Source organism: Xyrauchen texanus, chromosome 3 (assembly GCF_025860055.1).
Source record: "Xyrauchen texanus isolate HMW12.3.18 chromosome 3, RBS_HiC_50CHRs, whole genome shotgun sequence".
NCBI classification, from domain to species: Eukaryota; Metazoa; Chordata; class Actinopteri; order Cypriniformes; family Catostomidae; genus Xyrauchen; species Xyrauchen texanus.
Genome location: NC_068278.1, coordinates 30,273,543 through 30,296,042, shown reverse-complemented (window position 1 = coordinate 30,296,042; position 22,500 = coordinate 30,273,543). Strand labels below are relative to the sequence as shown.

Below are 22,500 nucleotides of genomic sequence, written 5' to 3'. Positions count from 1 at the left end.
CTAATGCTGAGTAATACCAGGATTTATTTAATGCATATTTTATCTCTGTTTCACAAGCACATACATTTAATCAGAATATCGTTTTACATCATGAAAGAATAAATTATGCACTGAAAGGCACAATTATGTAACATCAAAGGAGACCTAGCAAAGTCATTCTCCATTTAAGGGAGGGTGAATCTCCTTTTGTAGATTGTACAATGAAATCTAAACTTGTGTTGTTACTCTTTCAGAATACAAGACACTTACTGCCTCTAGAGGATGCTATTTCACAAAAACGTTATTGTTGACTGCTGACTGTGAAGGCTAGAATTTTTATGGAGCCAGAAATATGACAAAACAATTTGAATTTGTATTGTGTAAATTTGAATAATAGACTTTTGAATTTGAATTATAAGTGTGATTTTGCCAAATTTTATATTACGTATGTTGTTATTCCTCACGCGGCTTTACTCTATCGCACATGCGAGCATCAATAACGCGTGCGGATTAATGGCGTTGAAATGCCTTCATAATGATGACCATAATGATTAATAAAATTATGAAACAGTAAAAAGGCTTATACATTTTTACATTGATATTATTAACAATAATCAACATTACCCAAAATTGAACCTTTATATGCTGCTTGTTTAAACTTATTTTGCAGCTTTGAAGATTTATGACAAGAACACGTGAAATGTTCCATTTATTTTATTCTGACAGTCAAACTAAAAATAAATGGCATAATGACTAAACATCAATAGGGATGTGCACATGTGAGAATGACAGTCATACTGTGTTTGTAATGTTTGTTGGAGTTCGGTGTGTAAATTAGCCATTAAATGGCAAGGCAAGGCAAGTTTATTTATGTAGCACATTTCATACACAATGGTAATTCAAAGTGCTTTACATAGAAGAGATTAAAATAAGAATTAAAAAAAAAATATATATAAGAATAATTGAAACAGTTTAGAATATAAAATAAAATAAAATACAGTACAAACAGTCGGACACACAGTGGCACAGTGCTCATTCAGTAAATGCACAGCTAAACAGATGTGTTTTGAGTCTGGATTTGAATGTGTCTACTGTAGAAGCACATCTGATCTCTTCTGGAAGCTGGTTCCAGCTGCGGCTGGCATAATAGCTAAATGCAGACTCTCCTTGCTTAGAGTGAACCCTTGGTATTTCTAGCTGATGTGATTCTAATGATCTGAGTGATCTGTTGGGTTTATATTCAGTGAGCATATCTGCAATATATTGAGGTCCTAGCCCATTGAGTGATTTATATACCAGTAATAATACTTTAAAATCAATCCTAAATGTAACTGGGAGCCAGCGTAAAGACCTGAGGACTGGTGTGATATGTTCATATTTTCTGGTTCTGCTCAGAATCCTGGCAGCAGTGTTCTGTATGAGCTGCAACTGTCTTATGCCTTACAATAAGCCTACAATTTGCATGAAATTAATCGTATAATGTAATCACGCCTGCTAAATCACACACATCTGAATGATCATTCATGATGTTCATGTCTTGAGCTCAAAACGCACTTACAAACACCAACAAGTGTTTGAAATAACATCTGAGTTGGATCTGATGTGGATTCCGATCACAGAATGAAGCAGAATTACATTAATTATTGAGTTATATGTGATGATTTATCTTACGCATACTAATCACTTTCATACTAAATATACTTCATACTAAAACAAATACTAGAGACCGCTTAGACAAATGTCTCATGGGCTGAGAATGTGCTAACCATAAAAATATAAATCATAAAATTTAAGAACCACTTCATGGTCAGAATGGCGACCTTTTGAATCACGCTCGTGCCAGAGAATTATTGCACCTCGACCTGTAATTGGCCAAAATGCTCCGTTCGACTTATCTGAGACCCTCTACTCTTCCTTGTGGAACACGGGAGCTTGATCTCTGACCCACTTTCTGTAGATCTGAATTTCTGCGGTTTGAATTTTAGAATATTGAATTTGGTGTTCTGAATTTCTTCTTCATCTTGAAGCTGTATTTTTTAAAACGGGATATTTACAGTGTAAACCAAAAATTTGCTGTTTGAAAATACATATTTATAAAATTGTGCCATTAAAAAAAAACAATTTCAATTTGGTTAAATATGAAATGTCCAGGATTGAATTTGTAAAAATTCCAATTCAAACCTATTTAAAATACAACATAATAATTCAAATTCAAAAGTCTATTATTCAAATTGTTTTGGCATATTTCTGGCTCCATAGAATTTTAGGGAAGGTATGGTAAATCCTTTTTTTTTTTTTATCCAATAAACAATACTGCCTGGTTTTGATAATACATTTAGAGTTTGCAATACCAAAGTTGCAGTAAAAGATCATCAAATTGTTTGAGGCCTACTTTGTAAAGTTTGCTTGATTATTTACCAAGTCCAGCTCTGATAAATCACTCTGCTATTATAAAAAGGGCATGGTACTAATACGATCGGGAAATTAAATGCAGGCACACCCAAAAATGACAACAAAAGTTGGTTTAGCACTTTATCCTTACAAGATATTAAAGTCCATTATTAGCTGGGACACAAACAGACCAGTAGGTTATATGTGCTAGAAAACAATGTGCGTTTACATGGACACCAGAAAGCAGCGTGTTGCGAGAACGCGGCTTGTTAAGAGAAAGCTGCATTCCTGTTTACATGTAGCCTACCATATAAGCGGCGTACACATGTGGCTTGGTGAGAAAGCAGCATTCTCCATAGCAACGTAATATTACCGCAACGCTTGTGTAAATAACAACCATGGCATCTAAGAAAGACTGTTATATTCTTCCCTGTTGCTCCGCTTTATTTACATATATTCTACTGTGGTTGCTGTGTTTGTTTCCTTAAATTTCTGTCGCGACCTGCAGCAGAATTGCTCAGCAATAGTAGGGTTTTCTCTCTTATGTAAAAGCCCAATTCACCCAATGAGTATAGTTTATTGTGTATGTGCTTTCTCTACTGTACTCCCGGAAATGTTTAAGTCTTTCTGTTTTGTTTACCTCTTGTTCCGCTCCATCCGATGACGTTACCCCGCTCTGTTCAGCACATGCGCACTCTTCAAAAACCTGTGAGAATGCTGCTTGTGTTTACATGGCCAGATAAACAACGTTCTCCGGGGAAAAACCTAGGTGTGTTAAACCACTTTCTCTAAATCCCTTAAGTGGCGTAAAGACCAACGTTCTCATTTACATGGCGTTTCATGCCACTTTCTGCAAAAACCCTGAAATAAGTGTATTTGTTTTCTTAAGTGCACATAAACAAGGTCATTGTGCAAACAGATACTGTACTTTAGTCACTTTTTATACTAACTTTGTTTTAACTAAACTTATGTTTTAAAAGAGCACATAAAACTTGAACACTAGCAAAAATCCACACACAAGGTTTTAAAAATGTCAAGTTTACTTTGTAAAATATAAAATCTTAAAATACAAATCTATTAAATCATTTTAGGGAAATTTTACAAAACAGTTATGTTTCAAAACGGGCATAAAAAAAAATTGTGGAGAGAGAGATGTGGAGCATGTGCGATCACCTGTTGATGATGCTGTAGTTTGTTAGTGAGCTTTCTAATGACAATGTCATTTTGGTCAAATGCATTCTATATTCTGAGTGGAAAAATAGCTGTCCAAATTCCTTCCTATTTCACGGTAGCTGGTGCGCAAGAGCCATCCACTATAGAAACCGCAATCTCCTCCACCATTTTACAGTATGTCCTCTGCAATGTGGAAACTCCAGTAAGGTAAGCAACTTGAGTTAATTAGTCTGTTGAGTCTCTCAGCTCTGATGAGCCTTAATGCTGAAATTATTAGTTTAAAGCTATTTCCTAGCTTTAGTAGTAATACGAGCAATCACGGAGTGCTGTTGAATGTAAACACTGAGTGACACTGACTAACTTCATACCACCCACTGGCTCATATTACACACAAAAAAAATTATTTTACCTCCACCTGCTGGCTAAAATATGTAATGTCACAATATTAAATGTAAAGAGACATATTGCTCCTAACACATCTGCACTGCTCTTACACTTTAGTTTAGAACAGCATGAACACAAGCATGTGATACACACAGTGAAGCGTCGGAGAGCTGATGTGTCAGACCATCAGTACTCATAGAACGTCTATCGTTCAATCAGATTAGAAGACCGGAACTAATTGTTGTATATTTTATATTGAATTGTATACTAAGTTTAAAGGGTTCTATTAACTAATTTAGAACACTGCAGTTTGCAACATGGAAATCAACTGAAAGAATCATGGTCACCACAAAACAGAGTATGTATATTCTAAACCCTTTAAAGACGTGAGGTTTATGTACTGAGATCGGCAGGTTTTGTTTTTGTTCAGTCATGTTTATGGTTACAGTCTGATCCACTCCATCCAAGCTGTACATTTCCAGAACCTTCTGTGGCCCTTTTAATCGGATAGCTTCCTTTGTTGCACTGGTTTATAAACCACACCTACACAGTAACACATCCAGACATAGATGCAGAGATACATGCCACCTGTGCAAACCACTATGTAGGCTATATATGCAAATCATGTACACGTGTGAACATACAAATTGACATATATGGACAAACATGGAATGTATAGTGGAAAAATGCTAAGGTATACATATATCAAGTAAAAGTCCACTTCCATGAGCCACATGTTCTTTAAGGTTTATATTAGACACATCTCAACAATGTGCTGAAACTGACATTGTTTCTTTGAGGAAAAAAAAAAAATTATATCAGAATTTGTCTTTCAAATTTTTATTGTATAAAATGTATTAATCCCATCACCTGATGTTTTAATACATCATTTTATCAAAAATAATATTTAAAACAACTCTTTATATCCTGTGTAAAATCGAATAAAACTTTCAAATGTAATGTATAAAAATGATATTTTAAACAAAAAATTTAAATCTCTTTAAAATTCTTCCGAAGTAAGTCCAAGTGACAATCTTGGTGTCTTGATATTTAGGACTTTCTGTTATTTTATAAAGTATAATAAGAAGATTATGGGTTAGAATTGGATACAATTATTGTGCATCACTATTCAGAAGCAGTTAGGAAGTGAAAGACAGGTTAGTCCACAGACACAGCACTAATAGTAGACTCACTAGAACCCAGAGTCAAGTGTCCTCTCTTACAACACCTGATCCTTATATCTTTCTTCTTGCATCTCAGTGCCCATGTCAGGGTCCCGTCTTCGGTATGACCGCACAATGATGTAGATGAGCAGGATTAGGAAAATGACACCAATGCATCCACCCACAGCTATAGCCAGAATTCCAATTTCAGAGAATGACACTGAAAGGGGTTGAGAGAGAGAGAGAGAGAGAATGTCTGTTCATTAAAGGATAAATGCTGTATGAGCTGTACTACAAACACAATGAAGGAAACTTTAAAAGTAAACCAAAATCTAAATTTTTCTGAAAACTCTTTTGTAAGACAGCACATTATAGACATAGCAGGGCCATCAGCAGCCCTTCATGCATTTGGGCAATTGAGTCAAATTGATTTAAGAATGGCTAGAAAACTATATCACACTCACTCTTCACACTGTATACTTGTACTATATTGTTATACTTTGTGTGAGTGCTGTGAAAAGCCTAGCAGTTTCATATACTGATACCAGTGGTTGAAGGACAAGTGTATCTCATCAACAAGGCTAAAGAAAGAACACAACATCTTGTGCAACCTTCACCTCCAATATCTGCTCAGAAAATACAAATATCCACAATCATGCCAAAGAACTAATGAACAGTGATCACGCTATAAAGTTCCATAAAAGTGGTCCATATAATTAATGCACTATATTCAAAGTCTTTTGAAGTGATACGATAGCTTTGTTCATTAAAGAAAGTCTGTAAATCTCCCTAACTCATCAATGGGCTGGGTAGAAGAAAATAAAAATCCTGATATCGATTCACAAGATCAATCTTTTACTCTATGCCAGGCGTGCTCATTATGTCAGCTAATTGTAAGACAACCACAAGTTGATCTCATTAACAGGCCAAAGGGAAAAGAGACTAGAGAGAGAAACTCAAATAATGAGAATCTTAAAGATCACTTTTTATTTCGGTACCTGTATGCTTTTTTACTTACTGAAAGGCAACTTCTCTCTGTGTGCATGTTTAATGTGCAGCATGCTGTGAGAGTGTTTGTGGACTTGCTGTACTTACTTTGGATACACATTTTCTGACCTAAACAGTAAAATATACTATAAAAGTCCAAAAGTCCAGTAGACCTGGCACTGTCTAATATGTCATTAATATTAGTCAATGAACAATAATGTTGGGCCTCATGCATTCAGATACAAGACAAAGGCAGGCCTAACACAGTCGTAAAGCCTGACTGAGGCCTACATACACACAGTCATAAATCTTACAGATAAAAACTGTGCCAAAATCAAAACAAAGAGAGTTCAAAATAGACTACACATCCAATGAAGCCTTGCGCACTTTACAACTCTGTGTGATATTCTAAAGAATCGAACTCTCAACTCCTATTGGATGAGGTGCTCAACAGAACGCCCCTCAACCATGATGTCATCGGGAGTAGAAATACATCGGAGATCCTTCTGGGCATCGCTTCCAGCGGCTTTGCTTGCTGTGTGTAGATGCAGATCATCGCTACTCTCAGGTGTAGCCTTGTTGCACAAGGAAGTAATGTATGACTTGAAACTGTGGCCATACAATCTCGCTGGATGAGTTGAGATTACTCTGTGTTCCACCAAACACTTTAACGGATCCGAAGGAGACCGCCGAGCAATCCGCATCTTCATCCGTTTGCCTGCAGAAGTGAAGAATAAAGATTTCTCTTCCCTCTTCAACCAAGTCGACGCCACTGATTTCTCCGCCAGCCCACCGAGAATCAGCAGCTGTACCATCCCACCAACAGAGCAAGGAAACGGCCTCCCGTCGTCACCCAGCCTACACATCTCCCGATTACATCATGGTTGAGGGGCGTTCTGTTGAATACCTCATCCAATAAGAGTTGAGAGTTCGATCCTTTGGAATTTCACATAAAGTTGTAAAGTGCGCAAGGTTTCATGGGAACATATCTCTTTCTGTCCTTGTTAGAGCCAGTTGTCCTTTGTCTTTTAAGACTGTAGTGTACACCTTTGTATGAAATCTTCAGTTTTTTGGCAATTTAAAGCATTGTATAGCCTTCATTCCTCAAAACAATTATTGACTGACGAGATACTAGAGAAAGCAGTTTCTTTTTTGCCATCTTGACCTAATATTGATCTTAATACAAGCCAATCTATTGCTTACTGTGGCAACTCAAAAACAAACACAAAGACAATGTTAACCTTTATTTAATGAACCAAATAGCTTTCAACTGTGTTTGATATAATGACAAGTGATTTTTTTTAGTACTGAATTAGCAATTTAGCATGATTACTCAAGGATAAGGTATTGGAGTGATGGCTGCTTGAAATAGGACCTGTCTAGATTTGATAAAAAATGACTTCAAATAGTAATGGTGCTGTTTTTTTTACATCAGTAATGTCCTGACTATACTTTGTGATCAATTGAATGCCACTTTGGTGAATTAAAGGACCAATTTCCTTCCAAAACAGCAAAATCTGTACATTATTCCAAACTTTTGGCCGTGTGTGTGTGTGTATATATATATATATATATATGGGCCTGTATAGAGAGTATTGACGCTGACTACCAGCCCTGGAGTCGTGAGTTCGAATCCAGGGCGTGCTGAGTGAATCCTGCCAGGTCTCCTAAGCAACCACATTTTTTTCAACCAGTTTTTGTGATTCCAAAAAGATAATAAAGTAGTTTTTACAATTTTTTAGATGTAAAAAGTATGATTTTCCTGTATAATTAAAGGTAACAATTTACATTATGTTCAACAAGAGAGTACATGTACTTCTTACAGTAAATTATTGTTAAAATTACAGAAAAACAATAATCTGGAGTTCCCACAATTCCCTGTGTGTACATGCTAGCGTGGTAATGTAAATTACAACAGTTTTAAACTGTAAAATGTCCAGGTTGTTCTGTAAAGTTGTTTACATTTGTACTGTATTTTTTTAACATAATTATTCTGGCAACCACAGCTGCCAGTTTTGTTTTTTGTAAAAACAACAGGATTTTTTTTTTACAGTGTAGGATTTAATAACTGGTCGATCCTTCTTTGGAAATCACCTCAACCAAGTGTTTCCAGAAGCTGCAAATTAGACCTGGACAACGTTCAGAAGTCATTTTTTTGTGGTCCGTTCTGCATAACGCAGCGACACATTTTTGATTATCGCGGCCCATTTGGCACATTTCTCGGACGACCCACTGGCCCGCTCGGTTCTCCCGCTGGCCATTCTGCCCATGATCGTCCCCAAAGTGCGTCGGCCCACCGAGAAAATGCCCGGTATGCCAGATTGCCAGTCCAGCCCTGTTTCACAGCATCTCTATTGGGTTAAGGTCTGGGCTCTCACTGGGCCACTCGAAAAGTTAGATTTTCTTTTTTTGAAACCATCTTGTAGTGGATTGACTTCGATGTTTGGGTCATTGTTCTTCTGCATCACCCAACTTCTACTGAGCTTCAGCTGTTGCACAGCCATCCAGACATTATCCTCTAGGATATCTTGATAAACTTGGGAATTAATTTTTCCCTTGAGGATGGCAAGCGGTCCAGGACCCAAAGCAGCAAAGCAGACCCAAATCATAATACTCCCTCCACCATACTTCCCAGTTGTGATAATGTTATAATCTTGGATGCAGTGCCCTTTTTACACCATATGCAGTGCTGAGAGTTCTTCCCAAACAATTCAACCTTAGTTTCATCAATCAACAAAACATTTTACCAGTAGCATTGTGGAGTGTCAAGGTCGTCTTTGGAAAACTTCAGGTGCACAGAAAGTTTTAGATGGAAAACAGCAGCGACCTTCATGGCAGGACACCATGCCTGTTTAATGTTTTCCATATAGCAGACTCATGAATAGAGATGTTAACCAGTTCCAATGATTCCATCAAGTTTTTATCTGTCACTCTAAGGTTCTTTTTTACCTTATTGAGCATTCTGCCATGTGCTCTTTGAATCATTTTAGCTGGACGGCCACTTCTAGGGAAAGTAGCCACAGTACTAAATAGTCTGTGGACGGATGAATATCTAAGCACTTCAAGACAGCTTTGTAATCCTTTTCAGCTTTATACAAAGCAACCGTTCTTGACCGTAGGTCTTCGGAAATCTCTTTTTTGCTAGGCATGGTCCACGTCAGCAAATACTTCTTGTGAATAGCAAACTCAAAATGTTTGAGTTAATTTTATAAGTTAGAGTAGCTCTAACCCACACCCCCAATCTCGTTTCATTAATTGGATGCCAGGTTTGCCAAATCCTGACTCTAATTAGCTTTTTTGTCATCTTTAGCAAAGGGGTTTACTTTTTCTACAACACTGTGAATGTTTAATGGGATGTGTCCAGTAAAGACATGAAAGAATATAATTGTTTGTGTGTTCTTAGCTTAAGCACATTGTGGAAGAATTTTAGCAGATGATGACTTGTGTTTTCCTCACACAAAGCTATCATATGGCTTCAGAAGACTTCAGAATATAAAGCATCAGATGTATGTAATACTTTTATGGTGCTTTTTAAGGTGCTTTCCAGTCATTTATGGAGCAGTCCCATTTCTAACCATGGAAATTGGCACTCTAGACATTCTGCAATATTCTGCATATCTTCTTTTTATCTTCCATGAAGAAGAACGTCATACAAATTCAGAAAGACATGAGTAAATTATGACAGAATATTTCATTTTTGGATCAACAATGCCTTTCATAAAAGGTATTGTTGAAATATATTGTCAGCTTCACAGTAAGTCAGTATTTGGTCTCACCTTTTTGGACGACTTTGAGGCTGATCACGCCAGCAGTCCCCTGGATGTCGGGTGGATTTCGGACTTGGCAGTTGTAGGTTCCGTTAAAGCTGAACTGCACATCCTGCAGTGTGATGGAGGCATCACCCTTCATTACATCACCAGACCATGCAGCATGACCCTTTAACAAGCCAATTGTTGGGGGATATGCATTTCCTTGGTAGAGAAAAAACTATGACAAAGAAAAAAATAAGGAAGCATGAGGTAAAGAAGTGAAAGCAGAATGAGAGCAAGATAGGGAGGAGAGGGGAAACAGATAGCAGACTGTTGAAGAGAACAGATTGTAGGAGCACTTGTTTGTTATTTAAGGTGATTCTAAAAACATGCTGTAAACCTCATTTCACCCATTAATTACCAGAATCCTTCACTCAGATACATTAACTCACTTGCAATTTTACACCCATTCCCACAATGTCTCACCGATTCTTCTGCCTTTCCGAGTGGCCGGAAACTCCAGGATACAGAAATTCTGTCTTCAGAGAGCGGATGGGTGGATTTAAATGTACATTTGAGCCGTACATCTGTTCCGTTGACTGCCTCCAACTCTTTTGATGTAAACACCTCCATTCCCTCCACCTGATATACACCTGGTAACCATGAATTTTGTTGTTTCAAAGAGGAGCATATAGCGGACACAAACAGCTGATTTCAACACATTCACCACAGTTTAATTTGTGTGTGTGAGTCCATGGAATGTTGAGTTGGGTGTTATTTACATTCTCTCAGTCTAACCTTGGCACTATAATGTCAATTCTCTGGCCTTTTTTCTGGAATTATCTTACCTAACACAAAAATAAAACTGTTCCTATTATTTATTTACAATAAAATAGTATGTAATTACATTAAAAGAGGTATTTAATTAACATTTGAGTCTGGCTGTAAATTCTTTAAGATCTGGCTGAAGAACAAACATGACCTCACACCCTAAACTAACAAATAGGTTTTGATTAACTTTGAAAATAAAAACATACAATGTAGGTTTACTGTTGACGAAGAAGATTTAGAACTGCTGTATCTTTGACCATATCAACCCACATAAGAGAACAATGGCAATCTAATGTAGAATCCCTTTTTACACAAAATAATGTAGCATAAAACTGAAAAAAAGAGCATTGAGTCTGTTATACTCCCACAATTACACTTTTCTTGTCCTGCACACATGAATTTGCACACAGGAGCCATATACTTTGCATATAATAAATAATAATAAGAAACAATGAACAAAACTGATGTGATGATGTTCAGGATTGTGAACGCTGACACACATCTGTATACAACTAAACACTGTCAGGATTTATGCATAGGTGAGTTCAGTGACTCCTCACAATCATTTTACAAACTACAGAGAAAAAAAATGAGAATAAAAAGCTAATTGTCCTGTGTACTTTCTTTGAAGCTTTGGTTTTCATCATCGATTTATCTTTTGTGAAATATGGTTGTGCATATGAGCTGACAACACCTCTGTAACAGCTTTGACTTTTTTTATGTAGTTTAACTTCACCCAGTGACTAAACAATTTACATAAATACATTTGATTGAATAAGACTCGATAAATTGAGCTCACCTAAAAGTTGCTGGTTCATGTTTTGGAGAAGAGAGAAACTGAACTATGTCCTGACAAACTCAAACACGCACGCTCCTTCGGAACTGCGCCACGGACATCTTAACGAGTGCAGATGCTGTTGCAATCTTACTCGGATAGATCCTAGAACTGAATTATCAGTAGGGTACAATGGGGCTAAAGGCACATCTTAAGGAAAATGTGCTTATTTCTGGTCAGTTCATTTATCAAGATTGAAAAGTGCACTTCTTTTTATTAATTAATAATGGAGCAACATAATTTGTTTAAATAGAAACTAAACTAATGGAATGGTTGTTTTGATAAAAACTCCCAGGGGGTTATATTGATATTGTATGGGGACAATAGCTATAGGGCAATATAAACAAACTGGCAAATACTTTTGAGACTGCAGGTTGCTTTTTTGAGTAACGAGTTAAGATTATGTTTATTCAAAATAACTACTTGAGTAAAGAGCCAAACGTTTCCTGTTAATTTGATCACATTTGGCATTCCACAACATCTCAAGTATTCTTCAGTATAAACAAATAAATCATTGTGATTGGATCAGTCAATGTGCCCACTTTGAACATTTGTCATTAGAAATCTATTCACCAAGAAAAACATTGTTTTATGGGAGCCTTTAGTCCCTTCAACAGGGGGGCTTTTTACCCCAAATACTAGTTGTTACTAGTTGATTTCATGGATCAGGAATATTTTGCATTGTAAAGTGACAAACAGGTGTTAAGGAAAGTACTGTGGTAGTTTTTGTTTCTATTAAGTGTTTTGGGAGAAAATCAAATGTGCTTTTTACCCCAGGGGACCTTTAGCCCTGTTGTATCCTATTCAACAGACATTTGATCTGCCAAAAATTAATAAAAGAAGCAAACGAAAACAAATGGTTAAAAATAAACCAGGGTACAACTGTGACTCAATTCTCTCTCACACACTGAACCTTTCCCTCAATTTAAATAAACAAGCATGTATGTGCTGAATACACTAACTCACAGTGAACCCTCTTTTCAAACAGCTGCTGCAATGTGCATAGCCCTAACACACATGCATTATTCTTCAAGGAGATTTTAAAACACAACGCCTGGCTTATTACACAAATACAAGTCTGGATGTGACTGTTCTGTATGTTTGTTGCTCTATTAAATATAGAAGGTTGAAAACAAAACAGAATCTCTGTAATTTACAGCCCCTGATCAGAACAATGCATTCAGATAAAGCAAAACTTCTCACATGAAATTAACATAATTTTACATCAACAATTTTCTTTGGTCTATATTTCAGAATTCATAAATGACAATCTCTATATTCAGAATAAATCTCTGTAGTGTTTCTGTATTTTTCATTTTGACGATCATGCAATCCACAATTGAACAGAAAATTATAAAATCCACTTTTTTCTCCAAGCATCTAACAAGGGTTTTTGACAAACAAGTTTGGCAATAATGAATCAACACATTCATTTGCACTGCAAAGATTGTTCAGAAACTACATGAACTAATTACTAAGCATTAGTGTGCAAGGTAAAGCTTCACAGATCCTGCTGTCATCAGGGTGTTTAACTCTGCTCAAGCTGAGACTTGAGCCACTCAATCTATACTAAATCTGTTGCAATCGGTCACTCTCTACACACTGCAGTAACATTTGTTTGGGCTATTTGTAAATACTTATAGATATGTATAGGGGCATATGTTGTGTATTGCTTTTCATTTTAGATTTTATTTGTATTACTTGTATATATACTATTTCTAAACTGTATTTATTTCAATTGTTTTTATCTTGTTTTAATCTTCTGTACGGCACCTGCTATCCACTTCAAGCTTCTGTAATGCCAGCATTACCCTTTGGGGATCTATCTAATCTCTTATAATCTTATTTTATCATCTTATGTTAAAGAAACACTAAAACTAGTAAACCGGTCGTAGTTAAAACAAACCTTCTTGCCAAAGACCCAATTGTTTTATGTAACTTCGAGACTGCCCGATTTAACTCATCACGAAAGTGACAGCATAAGTGACTATGTCAAAAGATTTAACAAGTAGGAATAGCGTGTTTCACACACCTCAAATCATAACTCGCTAAATCAAAGATCATGGGGAAAAATAGGCTACATTACCAGGAAGTTATTTGATAATTTTTCAGAAACCAAAGGTGGAGACAGGAAGTAGGACAGACACTCACCTGGTGAGACGAGCGCGCACAGCGCAGCAAACAAGTAAATCCATACTCGACTCATAAGACAAATAGGCCTACTAGAGGAGCTAAAAGAGCTCCAACAAATTATACAACTGTTAATTCTATATCTAGACGAATTATGAAGTATCAATCGGACTTCGGCACCTCTGAGCAAAGCGGCCATGCGGAAACGTCCCACATAATTAACCAACTTCTCCGTGAGAAGAATAGAAAGAGGAGGAGTTTTGAAAAAAAAAAAAAAAAGGCGTCATCAAAAACCTGTAAGGCAAAATAGTTAAAGTACATTACTCCTGCTCTTTTCTGCGTAACAAGTGCATGTATGTGCATGCTACTCACAGGCGAAGTGACAACATAAGCAAAAGGAAACGATCAGTCACTTTGTTTGTTAATGATATGTAGGCCAATGCATTCTTTTCGTTTGTTTTTCTGCTTGGACAAATGGCGCGAGAGTTACATATAACTGCAAACATGCATCTTTTTAAAAAAAGATACAAATGTTAACTTAGAAAGCAGTGCCGTTCAGCTATAAGCGGCCACTTGCAGAAAGGTCGTTAATTATTTATTCATTCATTTACATTTTTATTGCGTTATTTAGGCTATATAAGTCGAGCATTGTTAATTTGTTAAGTTATTGTGTGTTTCGAGTAATTAATAGCCTATATCCAGATTTAGTTTGGATATATCCCTTAGGGCCCCCATATTCTGTCGGAATGTTTCCATTACTACTTTACTAATGTGGCTCAGGTGGTAGAGCGGGTTGGCCACTACTCGTGTTGGTGGTTTGATTCCTGGCCCACAGGACTCCACATGCCGAAGTGCCCTTGTGCAAGACACTGAACCCCAAGTTGCTTCCAATGGCATGCTAGCACCTTACATGGTATAGTTCTGCCGTCATTGGTGTGTGAATGTATGTGTGAATAGGTGAATGAGACCTTTGAATACCGCTAAGGTTAAAAAGGCTCTATGTAGCCTAAGTGTAGACCATTTACCATTTTACTTTTAGTATTTAGTGTTATGACAGATCAGGTGTGGCATTTAGTGGTCTGCTGACATCTTGTGGTATATTGAAATAACGCAGCGGTTCTGCAAATGGGCCTCGTTAATAAAAAAACAATATATATATTTAGGCACATACAAGCATTTTGCATTTTCACTTCGTAGTTATGAATATTGTAAATGGGTTTGGCCTTTGGACGCCTTTCGTTTGCAATGACGCAATCATAGCAAAACCTAAATCAATTCAGCTCTCCTTCCCAGAGTAAGAATCCCAATTTCTATTTACAACTGCATATGTATATCACCTAAATTTCTCCTCATGATGAGGCGGGACAGAGTTGAATGGGAAGTGCGTGCTGATGGTGGATGTAGGCGGAAGTGAGGCTTCCAGAATGTGCGAGGGCGGTTGCGCAGGGAAGTGGAGAGGGGGCGGTTGGTTAGATGCCGTGGCCGGTTTACATAACCGAAATAATTTACTGTGATTTCTCATATATATATATATATACACACAACTACAACATCAAATGTTATTGCTGTGCAGATTGAATAAGTTGAGGTTGCGTTTCTTTAATAGGAAGATCAGTACAAGCAAAGAGGGACTGAAGGGGCGCTCGGTAGACGCTCTTCTGCATCATCCCCGGACAGACAGTCGATGCTGTTGTGATCATCACAGTCTGTGGATGTGATTGAGGGAGTTTTGGATTGTTACACATCAGCAGGTGATAACTGACCGCTTATAGACGGGATTTGAAAACACAGTGGCCAGGTTAGTGGCGAGGAGTCGTGCATATACGGAGGTGGTAGGAACTTTGGGTATGTGCTTTCCTTTTGTTTCGGCCTTTGATTCATTTCATCTTCATTATACCATTAGCGAAACGTTACTGGGATTAGCATAAATTCAGATTTACCGTTAACCTTTACAGCACAACCTCTGCTGTTGGCTGCATTCGGGTTCCATCCTCACCATCATCCTCAAGGTTAAAAGCAAAACACATGCGCTTTCATTTATGTATCATGATTGTTGGTGCTTCGCACGGAAGCGCTCTTTGAATAATCAATATTTAGCTTGGAGTTAATAGTATTGACAGTAACATTTTGCATACATGCATGGTGGCTGTATTTGGGGGGAAGATGCATCCTCTTAAGAGCAATTTCCATTTACTTTAAAATGTAAAAAAATGTATACACTTACCGCTCACTTTTTTTAGATACTCCTGTACATCTAATTATTCATTCGATTATCTAATTAGCCAATCGTGTGGCAGCAATGTAATGTATAAAATCATGCAAATATGCCTCAGGAGTTTCAGTTAATGTTCACATCAACCATCAGAATGGGGAAAAATGTGATCGCCATGATTTAGACCATTGCATGATTGTTGGCAGGGGCGCATTAAAACACGGGCTTATACGGGCTGAAGCCCAGGGGCCTACAACTCCCATGGGGCCCAGCGGGAGGAGCATGTTTAAACGCTTTTAACGGGAGATGCGGTTGTTGATATGGTGAAGGTGTGCAACTGTTAAATGCATCCGTGTAGTTTAATTGGGTTACTGTCATCTTCCTGTCAGCAGGGCTGGACTGGCAATCTGGCATACCGGGCATTTTCCGGTGGGCCGACGCACTTTGGGGTGATCATGGGCGGACTGGCCAGCGGGAGATCTGAGCTGGCCGGTGGTGCGTCTGCGAAACATGCCGCAATAAGCAAAAATGAGCCGCCACGTTATGCAGAAAAGGACAGCAAAACACATCCCCCCATCCGAAAAATTTGGGATCGCCCCCCCCTCAAAAATATTGGGCCAGTTGCCATGTAAAATCCCGGGCCAATTTCGCTTCCCAGTCCAGTCCTGCCTGTCAGCTTGGACCAGTCTGACCATTTTTCGTTGACCTTCTGTTAGTAAGAATCCGTTTTTGCCCACAGAACTGCCGCTCACTGGTTGTTTTTTGTTTTTTGCACCTTTCTCTTTACATTCTAGAGACTGTTGTGTGTGAAAATCCCAGGATATCAGCAGTTACATAAATACTCAAACCAGCCTGTCTGACACTAAAAATCATGCCTCTGTCACAATCACAGAGATCACATTTTTCCCCATTCTGATGGTTGATGTGAACATTCCTGACCCATGTCTGCATGATTTTATACATTACACTGCTGCCACACGATTGGCTGTTTAGATAATCACAGATTATAGATAATGGCCGTTGAGTTTAGCATGTACAGGCTGATAATGCATCACCCAATATTATCAAAATAAATACATTTGAACTAATTTAGTAGTCACAGCACAAAATTAAACATTCTGAAAATAGTCAATCTTAGCACGTTACTGGTCCAATTATACAATTTAGTTGCAGTTATTCTGTTGAATAATTGAATAATGACAGACAAATCAAATAACAGAATCCCAGTAAAAGATCTGAAAATGTAACTTATTCTATTAATTATATACTGTAGTGTACAGGCTTATGAATATAAATATTTATACACCCACAATTTGAATTGAAGGGATGTAATCATAATAACAATACTGTGAATTCAGATTGAATTTCACTTAAGCCTATAGGTTATAAATAGCGAAGATGTTTTAAATGTACATCTGGAAATATTTAACAGTAAGCCCATAAATTATAAAAATTAATAAATTAAAATAATAACACCAGCAACAACATGCCACTGAGGGGCTTCTGCCCCAATCCCAATGAAGGGTAAGTGACATCTAACCCCAAGGGTCTAACTTTACTTTTTCACTTAAAAAAACATTGAGCACTTTATTAGGAACACTATGGTCCTAATAAAGTGCCCGACCTGGTCTGCTTTTGTAACCCATCCGCCTCAAGGTTCAATGTGTTGTACTTTCTGAGATGCTATTCTGCTCATTACAATTGTACAGAGTGTTTATCTGAGTTGCCTTTCTGTCAGCTCGAACCAGTCTGGTCATTCTGCGTTGACCTCTTTCATCAACAAGGCATTTCTGTCCGCAGAACTGCCGCTCACTGGATGTTTTGGTAACACTTTCTATGTAGCCCATATTTATAATGGATTGTAAAAGCATTATAATGCATTAGTAATGACTCATAATACACCTTATAACATGTTATAACTTCTCATAAATGATTGTAACCACAATTATAATGCATTATAATACTTGCCTTTAGAGTATAATGCATTATAACAGAAGCAACATCCAATTTTATCTGCAGAAGTTATAGTGTATTATATATAGTTGTGATAAAGTTTTACATACACTTAGGATAAAGTCATTAAAACACATTTTTTAACCACTCTGCAGATTTCATATTAGCAAACTATAGTTTTGGAAAATCATTTAAGACATCTACTTTGTGCATGACATGAGTAATTTTTCCAACAACTGTTTAGAGATGTATTGTTTCACATTTACTATATCCCAGTTCCAGTGGGTCAGAACTGTACATACTCTAAGTTAGCTGTGCCTTTAAGCAGCTTCTGGAAAATTCTTAGTAAATGATGTCAAGCCTTTAGGCAATTAGCCTATTAGCTTCTGCTAAGAGGTGTACTGAATTGGAGGTGTACCTGTGGATGTATTTTAAGGCCTACCTTCAAACTCAGTGCATCTTTGCTTGACATCATAGGAAAATAAAAACAAAATCAGTCAAGTCCTCAGAAAAATAACTGTAGACCTCCACATGCCTGGTTCATCCTTGGGAGCAATTTCCAAAAGCCTGAAGGTACCATGTTCATCTGTACAATAGTATGCAAATATAAACACCATGGGGCCATGCAGCCATCCAGGAAGGAGACGCATTCTTTCTCCTAGAGATGTATGTAGAAAAAGGTATAAGTATCTACATCCACAGTAAAATGAGTCCTATATTGGCATAGCCTGAAGCCACTGCTCCAAAACCGCCATAAAAAAGCCAGACTACAGATTGCAAGTGCACATGAGGACAAAGATCTTACTATTTGGAGAAATGTCCTCTGGTCTAATGAAACAAAAATGTTACTGTTTTGCCATAATGACCAACGTTATGGTTGGAGGAAAAAGGGTGAGGATTGTAAGCCAAAGAACACCATCCCAACCGTGAAGCATGGTAGTGACAGCATCATGTTGTGGGGGCGCTTTGCTGCAGGAGGAACTGGTGCACTTCACAAAATAGATGACATCATGAGGAAGGAAAATTATGTGGATATATTGAAGTAACATCTCAAGACATCAGCCAGGAAATTAAAGCTCAGTCACAAATGGACAGTGACCCCAAGCATACATCCAAAGTTGTGGCAAAATGGCTTAAGGACAACAAAGTCAAGGTATTGGAATGGCCATCACAAATCCTTGACCTCATTCCGATTGAAAATTTGTGGGCAGAACTGAAAAAGAATGTGCGAGCAAGGAGGCCTACAAACCTGACTCAGTTACACCAGTTCTGTCTGGAGGAATGGGCCAAAATTCCAACAACTTATTGTGAGAAGCTTGAATGGTACCCAAAATATTTGACCCAAGTTACACAATTTAAAGGCAATGATACCAAATACTAACAAAGTGTATGTAAACTTCTGACCCACTGGGAATGTGATTAAATAAATAAAAGCTGAAATAAATAAGTCTCTCTACTATTATTCTGACATTTCACATTCTTAATATAAAGTATTGATCCTAACTGACCTAAGACAGGGAATGTTTTCTATGATTAAATGTCAGGAATTTGTGAAATATATCAAACTCTCTCTCTCTCTCGAAAAAAAAAGTGTTTGTTGATCACACATGTAGCCAATCTTCTTTGGGTGTAAAACATACAAGTAAAAAATAAAATTGATATATTGGACTCTATTCAGTAAACTTTAATGTGTGTGCATCTTATTTGGAGACTTATTGACACTTTGGGCCCAATTTGGACATTTTCACTTAGGGGTGTACTCACTTTTGTTGCCAGAGGTTTAGACATTAATGGATGTGTGTTGAGTTATTTTGAGGGGACAGCAAATTTACACTGTTATACAAGCTGTACACTCACTACTTTACATTGTAGCAAAGTGTAATTTCTTACAGTTGTCACATGAAAAGATATAATCAAATATTGAATAAATACTTTTGTGAGATACTGTATATATATATATATATATAAGGTTTTTTTTACTGAATGCATTACTTTGTCCGAAAATCCCGCATTAACAAATAGACAAACAAATTTGTTTTATTTTCGACAGAATATCACAAATCACCATTTTCCAATTACACAAATTAGATCAATTAACCCCTAAACTGTTGATGGAATACATCTTAAAATGTTGATGATCCCCTATTAACAAGACATTTTGATTGTGTTGTAGAGAATGAGTGGTGAGGAGAACCCTGCTGCTGAACCTGCACCTGTGATAGATGTGCTGGGAGATGGACGCTGGATGTCACAGGTGTGTGTGCATATAACTGTAGCTCCATTATGGAAGTCAGTACAATCTTGTACTTTTAGCATCTTAGAGCTTTTCCTCTTCTGTAACACCTCACTCTGTATGTTTAGTGTAACATGGTCAGATATGTCCAGGGTTGGGAGGGTTACTTTTGAAATGTATTCTACAACAGATTACAGAATACATGCCTTAAAATATAATTTGTAACCTATTCTGTTAGATTACTCAAGGTCAGTAACATATTCTAAATACTTTGGATTACTTCTTCAGCACTGGCACATTTTTCACTTGTTTTGACTATAAAAACTCCACCAGTACAGTAAGGCAAAATATATGTTAAAAATACATTCTCTGAAAAACCTAAATATCTTATGCAGTGTTGTTTCTAATACAAGATCAATAAAATTGATCTTGTTTTTTAAAAATATATATATATATATTTTTACAGGAAAACATTGATTATTATCAAGAATATGATTTTTCCCTAATATAATAATTAAATGAAACAAATGACAATAAAATGCAAAGTAATCTCCTCAAAAAGTAATCAAAGTAATCTCCTCTTTCTATCTCTTTGAAAGTAATCAAAATACTTTTTGAATGTAACTGTATTCTAATTTTTTATGATTTATATTGTAACTGTAGTGGAATACAGTTACTTGTATTATGTATTTTAAATACGTAATCTCGTTACATGTTTTCTTTTACTCCCCAACCCTGGATATGTCCTATATTGTTGCAGCATAACCGATTCGTGCAGGAGTGCAAAGATGCAGAGCCAGATGTTCTGTTTGTGGGGGACTCCATGGTGCAGCTTATGCAGCAGTATGAGGTCATTTCTATTTTGTTTATGCTTACTTATGCTTTTTTTTTGTTAAAGGAATCATTCTCGTCATTTACTCACTCCTATGCCGTCTCAAACATGTATGACTTTCTTTCTCCTGCTGGGTGCATGTACACGCGCTGTACACACACTCTGCGCATGTGTCAAGGATGAAGATAATCGAGCTTCAAGGAGACTGCTGATGTCAAGATTTATAGTGAATAATGAGTGACATTTTGGTGTGTTTATCTCCCAAAGCGATCATAATGCTTCAGAAGACATGGATAAAACCAATCGAGTTTCCGTCCTTGACCACCTCTGACAGTGGTTTCAGTGATCCAATCGTCAATTTACACCTGGCATTTAATGTGATCAAGTTGCTATCCAATAACGATCCGATCACCAAAAATACATGTTAATGCAAGGTGTAAATGGGGCCTGTGACTTTTTTGGAGCTTTTAGACCACTTCGACTTGCATTGTATGGATATAAACACATTATATAGCTATGAAAATATCTTGGTTCGTGTTACCCAGAAGAAAGAAGTTCATATGAGTTTGAGACTGTATAAGGTTGAGTAAATGATAAGAGAATTTATCAATTTTGGGTGATCCATTCTTTTAACTTTGAACCTTCAGTGTATTATGGTTGCAGTCGTTTTAGTGCCAAAAAGCAGTGTTAGTATTTCTATTGCTTCCTTATGGGGCTGGATGAATTTAGTTTGGATTAATCATAATCAACATTAAATGGGTTTTCATCTAACTGTAAATATATGGTTTGGATACATTTTTATATTTGTTATGGTTTCAGGTGTGGAAGGAACTCTTCTCACCTCTTCATGCTCTGAATTTTGGTATTAATGGAGACACAACCTCTAATGTGCTGTGGAGACTACAAAATGGAGAACTGGAGAACATCAGACCCAGGGTGAGAAAAAGAGACTGGGGAGTGATTGAAGTTACTAGAGAGAAAAAAAAACTTCTTTGCCAGAATAACTTGGAGTTGTGCATATTGTTTGTAAATGTGCAGATTATATATATAAATGTGTAAATAACAAAGATATGTGCAGGAAAACAATTTAGCCTAAATAGTCTACTTTTGAACTCTGTTCTCACATTTCTCCCCACAAACAAGAAACAACAATTCCAGCAAAATATGGAACTGTAGAAGTTGGTTATTGCTTCATTGCTCTAAACCCAGCTCAGGCTAGTTGTAGAGAATCAGTTCCACTACTTTCCCCAAATCTTTTATTCTAGGAGTTTGTGTGAGCCCCTGAGTGTTTTGGTAACATGCAAGGTTTTGTTATGAACTATGAATTAGTATTGTTCTCTTGGTTTGTTGTCTGAACATATAACATGAATATATTACGTAAAATATGTGTTCAGAAGTTGTAATAGCATTCTAATTTTTTCTCAGGTGGTGGTTTTATGGGTAGGAACCAATAATCATGAACACATGGCAGAACAGGTTGCAGGAGGCATAGTGGCCATTGTAGAGCTACTTTTTTCTCGCCTCCCTAAATGCAAAATTATTGTTTTGGTGAGTTATGTAAACAACTATGTGACATTTTTGGAAAACTGTTGTGATAATTAATGTCTATGCAATGTATGCATGTTTCAACTGTTTATTTATTTGCATA

At 37.0% G+C, this 22,500-nt stretch overlaps 2 protein-coding genes across 5 annotated transcripts in view; one reads left to right on the top strand and one right to left on the bottom strand.

The window, feature by feature from the left end:
* The window catches only part of LOC127625827 (platelet-activating factor acetylhydrolase IB subunit alpha2-like), a 28,952-nt gene that overhangs the window by 4,800 nt on the left and 1,652 nt on the right, over positions 1 to 22,500 (top strand). The window contains exons 1-6 of one of the 4 annotated variants that reach the window (XM_052101233.1): positions 15,055 to 15,132; positions 15,229 to 15,467; positions 19,961 to 20,041; positions 20,781 to 20,870; positions 21,672 to 21,788; positions 22,278 to 22,400. In XM_052101233.1, the coding sequence (XP_051957193.1) occupies positions 19,964 to 20,041; positions 20,781 to 20,870; positions 21,672 to 21,788; positions 22,278 to 22,400 (408 nt within the window). In that variant the 5' untranslated portion in view covers positions 15,055 to 15,132; positions 15,229 to 15,467; positions 19,961 to 19,963. Of the gene's footprint in view, positions 1 to 15,054; positions 15,468 to 19,960; positions 20,042 to 20,780; positions 20,871 to 21,671; positions 21,789 to 22,277; positions 22,401 to 22,500 lie in introns of those variants that run through there. The other 3 variants (XM_052101242.1, XM_052101224.1, XM_052101251.1) reach the window with 3 other exon arrangements.
* mpzl2b (myelin protein zero-like 2b) lies at positions 654 to 13,854 on the bottom strand. The gene is made up of 4 exons (XM_052101210.1): positions 13,644 to 13,854; positions 10,313 to 10,479; positions 9,854 to 10,064; positions 654 to 5,310 (listed from the first exon to the last, which is right to left on the bottom strand). Exons 1-4 carry the CDS (start codon positions 13,819 to 13,821, stop codon positions 5,147 to 5,149), a joined length of 720 nt encoding a protein of 239 aa, XP_051957170.1. The 5' UTR covers positions 13,822 to 13,854; the 3' UTR covers positions 654 to 5,146.

What these genes read in the sequence shown, in the direction of transcription:
- mpzl2b (XM_052101210.1), bottom strand. Translation starts at nt 13,821, where the DNA reads ATGGCCGCTTTGCTCAGAGGTGCCGAAGTCCGATTGATACTTCATAAT. An exon ending in GTGCGCGCTCGTCTCACCAG is followed by an intron (nt 10,480 to 13,643) that starts GTGAGTGTCTGT and finishes CATGGTTACCAG; the next exon opens with GTGTATATCAGGTGGAGGGA. An exon ending in CCTCAAAGTCGTCCAAAAAG is followed by an intron (nt 5,311 to 9,853) that starts GTGAGACCAAAT and finishes AACCCCTTTCAG; the next exon opens with TGTCATTCTCTGAAATTGGA.